Genomic DNA, 11,563 nt, shown 5'->3' with positions numbered 1-11,563 from the left:
TGTATCCTCTGACGTAGCCAAATAACACACAGGCATGCTGCTGCATACACAAACATAACTGACATAAATAACAATCTGAATCGCTCAGATATGAAAATAGAGCCCTTATTTAACCTTTTGTATCGAACGTATAATGTGCCCTTCCTTGTTATCCCCAATGATACCTACAGTATCATACTGTAAAAAAACAGAGTAGAAGAAAAGGCAGCAAACAAGTTTCTGAGATCATCCCCTGCAAAGCAATTCTGGAAAAGTGAAGTTTCATACTGATTAAATTTGGTGTTCCCTTTCAGCTGCCTAAATATATTATTAATATATTTCCCGATCCACAAATCCATATACATAACAAGGAATAGCAAGCATGGAGAACAAACCAAAGAGGATAATTAAACATAGGATGCAACTTAAAAAGGAATGTTTTCACCAAAACAGAGAATAAATTTGTACAGTCGGTCTACGCAAAGCAAAATTTACAAAGATAACTCCATACTCCGGAGATACAAGCAAAAGTCTCCAAGGGAGTGGAATTAAATTTAATCGGCGGACTTCGAGTTCACATCACGTCTTGCTTGCCGAGCAGCAGAATATGCTGAAATTGCCGAACCTGTCATCTTGACTGATTGCCTGGTCAGGTCCAAGCTTTTTCGGGCCGCAACCCAGATAACCCAAAAGAATCCAATCCACCCTGCACCAAATTAATGAACATAATTTCTGGTCTTTGTAGATTCAGAAAACAAAAGCACTTGAAGAAAAGATTTAACTTTTTTCCATGGAGTGTAGTGATCATAGTAAAGACTAGAGCTCATGAACTGGAAAGAATTATACTGTTTCATTGTGGTCTTTGCCGTGTTAGATATCTATCTAACATCAATTCTGCCAAGGAAAAGCTTTTAGATGCTCGCCCACCAAGGAATGTAGCTGTTTGTCAGCTACTGCGCAGCAAAATTGCTTATTAACACTTCACATTCTACAAGTCATCTGGTAAGTATTTGCATAACTGAGGTCCTAAAATTGTCAAGCTTCAAAAGTTGCACTTCCTCCTATATACATTACAATACTTTTTTCAAATTAGATGTACAAATATTTGCAGGTGTTACTATGGCATATGCAAGCTGAAAGAACGCCAATCAAGAAATATCTGTATTGGTCGTGTTGGGGACAGCTGTTCTAACTTCAGCTGGTGAATTATAGAAGGGATTCAACATTTTACGGCAGTAGTGAATTATATATAATATATGGTTTTTATAAGAGTATGAATCTATAGTCCGTACTTTCTACCATGCATCAAAAGAAAACCCATACTGGGATGTATAATTTTAGTCCTCTCAAATGGCACTCCACTGAATAAGGGGCTCCGATAGTATTAGATCAAGAGAACCCATACTGGGAGAAAATTTATTTATATAAAAGAAGAATATTCTAGAAAGTAGCATTACGCACCAGTGGCTACCAGAACAGCAATGATGGTTGAGATGGTCGTGGTGGAAATAACAAAGACTGCAACTGACAATGCTCCGATGTATATTGCTGTCGAGAAAGCAAAAAAAAGAGCTAAACAGCCTCCAGCAGCTGCCAAGGACACGAGGAGTGAGATGATTATAGCATTCACTGTTGCAGCTACGAAGAACAACATAAAAACCAGCAGCCCAGTCAAAGCCACAAGTGTGATTGATCCAACCTGCCAAGCAAAATAATTAACTATTGATAGTTGTCTGTTACCTACTGATGAAGGTTGAAAAATCACCTATAACTTTTCCACTATAGTAAATATTTGAATTATAACTTATGAGTGCAGTTGACACTTATATCAATTAATAAACAAAACACGACAAACAAGTTGTGTTTGGAAGTTTCTCAAGCTGCATTTTTGCTTGCAAAGCTCATGCTTTAACAACAATATCAAAAGTAAATTGAACTTTCCAGAGAAAATCTAGATGGAGTTGTTAGCTATGTATAAAACACCCAAGTGGAATTATCTTTACAACAATAATCCATCTCAAGTATGCAAAGTGATACATATAATACAGTAACTTCCATATAGTCCACGGGGTTGGCACATATCCCAGGTAGGTTTGATCCTCTAATTCTTCCGACTTCTCTCCAAACTACCCAACACACAATTAATTTAAATTGTAAAGTATGTAAGCTCCAATAGTTCTTCAATTGTTGAGGACCAAAGCAAAATACAAATTCTGCCCAAAAAAGGAGAAAAAGCTTTTCTAGAATCATTTAGCAAAAGTTCACATGACGGGGATTCGGTCTATCAAACATCGCTTTGTGAACATGGACACGGATGAATGAACTTCAGTTGCATCGTTAGTCTACTTCGGGAATGCATCGATTTTAAGAGCATGTCGAAAAAAAAAATGATCCTTATCCGAAACTCGGCAGCTTTCGTAAATTAGGTGTAGGAAGTCAGGCATTTAGAGAACAAAAAGTGCTAAAACCTCTGGCCTAGGCATGAAGCGGAAATGAGCTTAAGGTCCAACATTCGATGATGCAATTCGAAGCTTCTGCTTCTAGCTATGTTTTTTTGAGAGATAGGTAACATGCTACCCGCTTCGTTTATTTCATTTAGAAATAAACTTAGCTGAAAATATGAATCAACTAGGATTCGAACTTGGGATCTCAGGTACCGACCACCAAGCCCTTTGCCACTTGCGCTAGGGACGGTCGGTTGCTTCTAACTACGTTAAGAAGCTAATGGGAGAGCTGCAATCAGAATATCTAGTAGAGCTTATTCCGACAGCTCTACTCGAATAACACATTTACATAAGCCCAAAGGGAACGGGCTTCAGGCCAACAATCGATTAGAATCATATAAAAACCTTTTGCTCCAATGCTCCTCAAACTAAGTTACACTCTGTTGCTAGACTATATTTCACAAGACGTGCTGATTGCATAATGCGATAAAACAATTCCACTTTGTCGCGCTCCTGCTGTCCTGATCTTACAAATAGAACTAGAAGAAGCAAGTCTTATGACCCGATTCTACAGATCCTCCTACCATTCAAGAAAAACATTTTCTCATATTCCGCAACTTTGTTCTGATGCTTCTTTTCTGATGCCGTTTGGCCTCTTCTTCATGAATCTACTCGCTACTTATAACGTCCCACCATCATTATCAAGACTTTTAATCACACCATGTTATTCACTTGAAGAAACCTCCATCAAAAGGGGCAAAGCGCCGCAGGTGATTGATATCTTTCGTGAACAAAAAGAGGGCTGATACTTAATTTCACCGCAGAAAAACATTTGGTAATCTAATTTCATCAAGTCAATCCTATACTTATCTAGACTTAAGGTTTATAATCAGCACCAGAAGCTATGAATATGAAAATTTCCACACCACAATAGCTTCACAACATCCATATATCAAAATATCCACGCTCTGCAGTGGATTTGTCGATTCAGAGATTTTTAGATTACAAGAATGTCAAGCCATAATTTTCAATCATAAATCACAATAATTATCCAGAATTATATACTTACTCTCTCACAAACGTTACCTCTCTAGAAATTGAAGCGAATTAGTTGACTAATTTCGACATCAAAAAAATTCTCCCCCTAAAAGTTGAACAGATCTCAAATATAAACCACACACTGCTTTATTCTAGTAGAAATAAACAACTAATTTGTAAAAATAAAAAAAATCAACTATGGCTAATAAATAGAGTTGAAACTGATAAGCTCTAAAATTAACAAATGAAAAAAAAAGAAGAAGAAATCGGAGAAATACTACAAAGAGTAGATCACTACTATCTTCTGCTCAATTTTATTAGGATCTTAGCCCTCTTTAATAATACACTCACCGAGATGACGAGAAGCGCGCGTAGGGCGCTCCCCCGCCTAGTCCATTGCAGAAGATCTCGCGCGGAGTTTCTAGAAGCTTCTCGAAGCCGCGGGGCGCACTTCGCGGTGGCGTCCTTGATCCGCTGGATGAGCGGCGGCGGCGCGGGGGAGACGACCACGTCGAAGAAGCTGCGGAGGAGCGCGGGGAGGGTGTCGTAGTAGGGGCCGTCGATCTCGATCGAACGGTCGAGATCGTCCGCAAGAGCGGCGTTGGAGGATCGCTTGCTCTTCTCTTGGGGTTCCGCCATTTTTTCTCCCGCTGAAGGTCGGGGTTGGAGGTCCACTCAGAGAGAACGAGAGAGGCGAGTAAAGGAGTGGGAGGGTCGGGGAAAAGGTACAGGGGTTGGGGTTTTAATTTTAATAAATAAAAATAAAATAATAAATGCAGAGGACACGTGGCGGATTGCGTGCGTCCACGTGGCCGATGGATGTGAGGACTAATAAGTAGCTGGACCGGGTACAGAGAACCGAGCCAGTTTGTTTTATGGGTGTCTTTGGATCCTTGTAAAATTAGTCCAAAAATTACATGGAAAAAATAATTTTTTATTTTTTGATTGTTCGTTAAAAAAAAAAAAATTTACAGACTTTTAGAAAACTAGTGTTTTGGTTTTTCCTTCTCTTCAAGCGAAAATTGAAAATTGTAAACTTCGTAGAAAAAAATGCGGAGTAGGATGTTAACACTCGGTCCACGATGTGAACTTCACCTCGTGGACCAGAGAGTCCACAAGCGACCTGGATCAGTTGATTTTTTTTTTTTTCCTACAAATCAAACACCAGAGAGTAGGGGTGGAAACGAGCCGAGCTCGAGCGAGCTTATTTCAGCTCAAATTCGGCTTGAAATTAATTTCGAGCCTAAATCTAGGCTCAAGCTCGGCTTGAAATTAATTCGAGCCGAGCTCGAGCGAGCCTAATTTCGAGTCGAGTCGAGCTCGAGCTCTAAACGAGCTGATTGAAATTCTCGACATTATATAATCAATAGTTTAATTTTTATAGAACATTACCTACAATTTGATGCAATATGTCCAATAGTTTAAAATACAAAATAATTATAAGAAATGTGAGCTAGGGTAACTTCCTAACTAGATGAGGGTCTGAGAGAGAGAGAGAGAGAGGAAAAAAAATAGGGATTTGAAAATTTGAATGTTATCATGTTTTAGGGTTACGTGCAACAGTGAAAGACTGAAAGAGAGAGTGTATTATGTAAATTTAGAATTGGGCTCAATTGTACGATTGTACTTGTTGAGTTTATTTTATGGGCCAACAATAATGGCCCAAATTAAATTAAAGCCTATATATAATTAAAATACATTATATTTATAAATATTATATATATNGCATTATTTTATATTTGACTCCTGGTGTAATTAACATCTAAAAAAAAAATCCCACATGCTAGTCTTTAGTATCAAATAATGTCTTTTATTATGACATTTGGTTTAATTAATAACATCAAGCGTTTTTGTTAATTCTAGCACTTCTCTTTATAGGTCCAATGATAGATAATTTGAGATTATTCTTATAAGTCAGTGGCTCAAAATTATATAAATGTGTTGAATATTTAGGCTTAGTTTGATATTGAGCTCTATCCAACGCTATTAGATAAAATAAAGTTGAGAAAAAAATATATAGAGTATGCTTCTGCGTTCTCCGGTGGGACCGCAGAAAATATATCGTAACTGACTCATCACTGTACGTAAAACAAAAAAGATATTTTTTCAACGTACTTTTTCATCGCACATAACGTAATCTTCCCGCAATTCCAAACGAAGCCTTAATCTCAATTCAAATATTAGGTTATTTTTGTTACATATTAGGTTGGGAGAGATGAAAATGACGAGTATTTATTTTAGATGACGATGTATAAGTAGATTATTCTTAACTTTGCATAAAATCATCACATTATGATGATTGAAAGATGATGGTATTTTAACAATGTGAAATTTACTAATGACGAGTCCAAATTTCACAGATCACTCCTATCTATATATATATTAAAAAAAAGTGTTAATCTTATATTTTATTTATTCAATGATCAATTTTATTTTACTAGTCTTATCATAATTCTATTTTTTAAAATATTAAAAATTTTAAAAATACTTTTTAATCTTTAGACGAAGGGAGTGTAAAATATACTTTTCCACCTAAGGTGTACACATAGCATTTTTTTTAGTTTAATATATTTATTTATTAATGGTCTAGTCAACAATTTCTAGATTAGGAAGGGGCCCACCACAGGCCAATCCACATTTTTGGGCTGTTTGGTTGGTGTTTTGGATAGCCCTTCTGGAAATTGAGAGTTAGATTGTTGGAATCTCCAACAGTTGTTTAAAAAGGTGAGTTAGAGTCGAATCAAGTTTCTAACATTATTAATATTTATTTATTTATTTTGAATTCACATTATGAAACTAATAAAAAGTTTCTAGTTACTAGTATAGAATCCGCGTTTCGCTGCGGTTAACGATTAATTTTATATTATAGTTAAGTAAAATTATAATGAAACAGTTAAGTAGAAAAATAAAACAAAAAAAATTTATAATTAAAAAAAAGTAAATAAAAAGAGGTTTAAGAAGAAGAATACATGCCCAGAAAAAATTGTAGTGAAGCATATGACCATTTCTATTTATTATAAAAAAAAAAGACATTTTGATCTTTTCTGTTGAAAAAAAAAATAATATTAGAAATGAAAAAAATAAAAACAGATAAGAAGTTGCGAAGTTATACTTCATGCCTCTCTCTTTTTTTTTTTCTTTTTTTTTCTTTTTTTTGAGGGCAAATGAGATCTTTGGAATGATCGATGGCGCCAACCTAGCCGGCGGCGGCGAAGATGCCGTGGCAGGTGGAGCGCAGCCTGGCGGGGAAGATCTCGGCGGGGCACAATGAAGGTGGTGCCGTTGGGGCCGAAGTTGGCGGAGAAGAAGGTGAAGCCGTACATGACGATGAAGCCGGCGTGGTGGCCAGCCGTGGTCCAGTGGTGGTAGGGTTGAGTGGGTGTCCCCCGCCATCGCCACCGCCACCGCCACCGCCATCGCCACCGCCACCGCCACCGCCACCGCCACCGCCGCCCCAACCTCCATCCCTTCATTAGCCCTCTCCCCGCCTGCCGCTGCTCGCTCTCCACTCGCGCGCTGGCCATCCTCTCGGCGGCGGACATCTCCGCCCTCGACGCCCCCGCAACCTCCGTGGCCGCTGCTGCCGCCGCTGCACTCTCCCTTTCCGACCCCTAGCGACGGCGCCAACGCAAGCCATTGCCGCTGTTGACGCTGCCCAAGCCAGCCCTGTGAAAAGAGAGAGAGAATGAATGATAGGGAGAGAGAGAAAGGGGCTAAGATAGAGAGGAGAAGGGAAGAGAGAGAGAGAGTAGGAGAGAGGAGGAGAGAGAGAGAAAGAGGGAGCTAGCTGGACGAGGGAAAGATAGAGAGAGAGAGGATGATCTCTTGATCAGACNCGAGCCGGCTCGCTCGTTTGCCAGCCCTACCAGAGAGCATAAAAAAATTTTTCTCAAAAATTTTTATTTTTACTGAATTTTTTTTTCACAGTTTTACGTGTAACCAATCACATGCTAAACTTAAAATCTCGCTAACTACAGTGGGTGCTCAAATCCCTAACTAATAGCCAGGTGAAAGAAAAGGCATTATTTTATATTTGACTCCTGATGTAATTAACATCTAAAAAAATAATCCCGCATGCTAATCTTTAGTATCAAATAATATCATTTATTATGACATTTGGTTTAATTAATAACATCAAGCGTTTTTGTTAATTCTAGCACTTCTCTTAATAGGTCCAATGATAGATAATTTGAGATTATTCTTATAAGCCAGTGGCTCAAAATTATATAAAATGTGTTGAATATTTAGGTTTAGTTTGATATTGAGCTCTATCCAACGCTATTAGATAAAATAGAGTTGAGAAAAAAATATATAGAGATATGCTTCTGCGTTATCCGGTGGGACCGTGGAAAATATATCGTTACTGACTCATCACTCTACGTAAAACAAAAGGATATTTTTTTCAACATATTTTTCCATCGCACATAACGCAATCTCCCCGCAATTCCAAACGAACCCTTAATCTCAATTCAAATATTAGGTTATTTTTGTTACATATTAGGTTGGGAGAGATGAAAATGACGAGTATTTATTTTAGATGACGATGTAAGTAGATTGTTCTTAACTATGCATAAAATCATCACATTATGATGATTGAAAGATGATGGTATTTTAACAATGTGAAATTTACTAATGACGAGTCCAAATTTCACAGATCACTCCTATATATATATANGACAATTTGCTACCCCATCCAATAAGTTCGGAAACTGATGCAAAAGCGTCGGTAATGTTCCTGCCTTTCAGGAAAGCAGACTGAGACGGGGATATCAGATCCTTCATAACCTGGTCTAGCCTATTGGTCAAAACCTTAGATAAAATTTTTTGGATCCCGTTTAACAAGCTTATGGGTCTAAAGTCATTTGCTCGCACTGCCCCCTCGTTCTTAGGAATAAGGCAAATGAAAGAGTAGTCGATGGCATCCGTGGAGAGCCTTCCCTCGTACATTTCCTGAAAGATACTCAAAATATCATCCTTAACAGTGTCCCAAAACGTTTGGTAGAACTTCAAAGGGAAACCATCCGGTCCCGGCGCCTTGTCGCTTCCCAGTTGAAAAACGGCTTTCTTGATTTCCTCTAAATTGAAGGGATCGGATAACCTTGCTAAATCAGGAGTCGCAATGCTATCGGATTGGAATAACCTGTCCCAGTTTCCAAAGGAAGGTGGGGCCGATACCTCAGGAGTGAACAGTGACTTGAAGGATTGGTAAAAATAATTTCGTTTATCCTCTTCGGCTTGGTAAGTGGAACCGTTATCGACGATCGTGCCAATCCAGTTAGCTCTGCGTCTGCCGTTAGCTACAGCGTGGAAGAACTTAGTATTACCGTCCCCCTCTCGCAGCCAGTGCTGTTTGGCCCGGGATCTCCAAAGTGTTGCTTCGTCGTACAAGACTTTTCCTAGATTAGCCTTAAGTTCCGCTCTCATAGAGCATAAGTTGTGCGAAAAATCACCCAGTTCCTCAGCTTTATCAATCTTCTGTATTTCTTCCATTAGGTGGTTTTTAACTCCTCTAATACTGTAGAATTCATTAGCACACCACTCCTTGATCCTAATGCGACAGTGTCTCAGCTTCGCTGTGAAGGTTAAAACTGCCGATTTATTCTGGGTATTCCGCGTGTTCAGTGGAACCTCCCTCCACCAATCCGGAAGTTTAGAGGTAAAACCCTCATGGTTCAACCAAGCCTCCTCGAACCGGAAGATCGTGTGATTCACCCTAGCAGAATTTTCCACAGTTAGCAAGATAGGGCAATGGTCTGAAGTAATTCGAGGAAGTGCTTCAACTCTGGAGAGGGGGAACTCCTGATCCCATTCAGTTGAGACAAGGAAACGATCGAGCCGCGCACACGTTGGAAGTGCTTGCATGTTGGACCAAGTGAAGGATTGGTTGGACATCGGTGGGTCAATCAAGGCAAGCTCTCTGATCAGCTCGTTGAATAAGTTTGTGGCTTTGGTGCTCCAAAGTTTTCCCCTTCGCTCCTCTTGACCTCTCGTACAGTTAAAATCGCCGCAGATGATCCACTTGCCCACGCAATGATCTTTCAGCTGAACCAATTCGGCGAAGAAATCTTCCTTGCCGTCCCAAGAGGCGGGTCCGTAGACGTTCGTGAGAAAAAACTTAGACCCGCCCGTGGTGGAGGAAAGCAGAGTAGTAATGGAGTATGTCCTTACGATTACCTCCAAGCAAGTGAAAAAAGGGAACTCCAACTCGTAATAATTCCCCCAGAGGCACCGTTGGCTTCAAGAAAAACACATTTGTTTAACAAAGGTCCCCCGAAACTACTAAGGAAGGAACTCGAAACATGGTCAACTTTCGACTCCTGGATACAAACTACTGCATTATGAAGTTTAGACACTACGGCCCTAACGGCACACCGTTTAGAGGGGTCGTTGAGCCCCCTAACATTCCAGCTACAGACGCGAAACATATAAAAAACAGATAGACTCTCACCACCAAAACCCAAAAAAAGAGTCTACAGAAACCCTACTCGTCCTGCCTATTTGCATTCGTTCAGAAAAGCGGAGAAGGTCTTAGCCTCGTTCTCTCCTAAATCCACCCCGCAGAGGTGACTCTTGTAGGTGATCTTCTCCACAGGAGTTCTGCGCCCAACCTCCTGAACCCCCTCACGCTGAATGCTCTTCCTTTCCATTGCCTTGTGTAGGATTGATCGCTTGCGGTATGCAGCGAGTCACTTACAGGTTCTTGGCACAATCGCTGGGGAAGAGGCTCTTGAACTACCTGACGGCACTGGCTCTATTGCCCCCGGTATCTGCGGCTCAAACACACACGCTGGGATCCCACTCAGAACCGGATCAAAGTTTGGGCTAACCAGAAGATCTGGGGTGGAAGGCGATTGAAATCCGAAGGCATCTGAAAAGACCGAGTCCCCAGCAATCAGATCACTAGAGGGGAGCAAAGTGCAGTTGGTCGCGGCTGCTCCCACAACTCCGAGTGGCAGTTGCTGAAGAAAATAAGAATCTACTGTAATGCGGCACCCGTCCGTTGAATCCTTCCCTGCAGGCGTGATCGAAAAGGCCCAACTGTCACAAGAGAAAAGGAAACCCTGCTCAAGGGCCAATGGTGCACTCAAGATTGCTCTCAAGGCCTGACAAAAAAATAACGAAGCGGGCCCTGCTCGGATACTCGGTGGGGGCCCACTAATCAGCCCAAAAGATAGCCCACCCCGGCTGCCACCCAGCACTCCTAGTGGATTGGGGGTGAAAAAAGTGACCCCAAGGATCGAGGTGGCCAACAGGAGTTTTGAACTTGAGGTTTTACTCTGCGCATTAACAACCTCGGGCCCCACGCCATCAAAAGTCAGCCTCTCCCCCTCCCAAGGAAATTCTTCGAACAGAGAAAAGAGATTTCCCCTTGAAGAGGAATGAGGAGCTAGACAGGTCATCCTGTCCCTGAGCTGGCCACTAGCCGGTTTCGAACAAAGCTCGGGAACCCCGCTACGGTCAGCCTGCCTCGGGCCAACCACAGCCAACGCCTCGGACTTCGAGTATCTGCGACCCGTTGCCATCCAGACACGTCGGCAGACCGTCGGTCGGCGCAACACCTCCGAACCAAGTTGGCGGGCCGCCGAGGGAGCGCGCGCTGCCGGCGAGACCGTCGAAGTCGAATGATTTGAAGGGTTAGGTACGGCTTCGTCAAGCTCCCCAGGCGCGTCCTCCATGTCCTCATCTGCATGGTCCTCTCCTCTGTCGTCAAAGCGGCCATGAATCCGATTAGGCGCCTGCTCGTCTTTGTTGGCTTCTCCATTGCGCGGCGGAGCAGGTGGCGCTGCACCTCCACCTTCCACAGTTCTTTCCCACCTCTCCAAGTGCACCATAACCGGGAAAATTTCCTCGCCGACGATCACCGATAAATTTTGAGGGATGCTGGTGATCGAGTCAAGCGCAATCTGACATCGGAAAGCGCGGAGGTCCGTCATCGCCTTGGTCACGCTGTCCGCTTTGATGAACCGGCCAAAACCACAGACGAGCGCCGCCACACGAGGCACGGACCAAATCTCGTAGGGGAGATTGATAAGGCGGATCCACGCTTTATATTGGACCCGATGTGGCCGCGCATCACGGTACCGGCCCCACGGCCAACATCG

The 11,563-nt window shown here is 41.7% G+C and overlaps 1 protein-coding gene across 1 annotated transcript; it reads right to left on the bottom strand.

The window, feature by feature from the left end:
• On the bottom strand, positions 268-4,195 carry LOC109706869. The gene is made up of 3 exons (XM_020227884.1): positions 3,813-4,195; positions 1,441-1,678; positions 268-685 (listed from the first exon to the last, which is right to left on the bottom strand). The coding sequence occupies exons 1-3, from the start codon at positions 4,098-4,100 to the stop codon at positions 534-536; spliced, it is 678 nt and encodes a 225-aa protein (XP_020083473.1). The 5' UTR covers positions 4,101-4,195; the 3' UTR covers positions 268-533.

This window comes from Ananas comosus, linkage group 2 (assembly GCF_001540865.1).
Source record: "Ananas comosus cultivar F153 linkage group 2, ASM154086v1, whole genome shotgun sequence".
Classification (NCBI taxonomy): domain Eukaryota; kingdom Viridiplantae; phylum Streptophyta; class Magnoliopsida; order Poales; family Bromeliaceae; genus Ananas; species Ananas comosus.
Note: the sequence above shows the minus strand (reverse complement) of the source record. Positions and strands in the feature narration are given on the sequence as shown.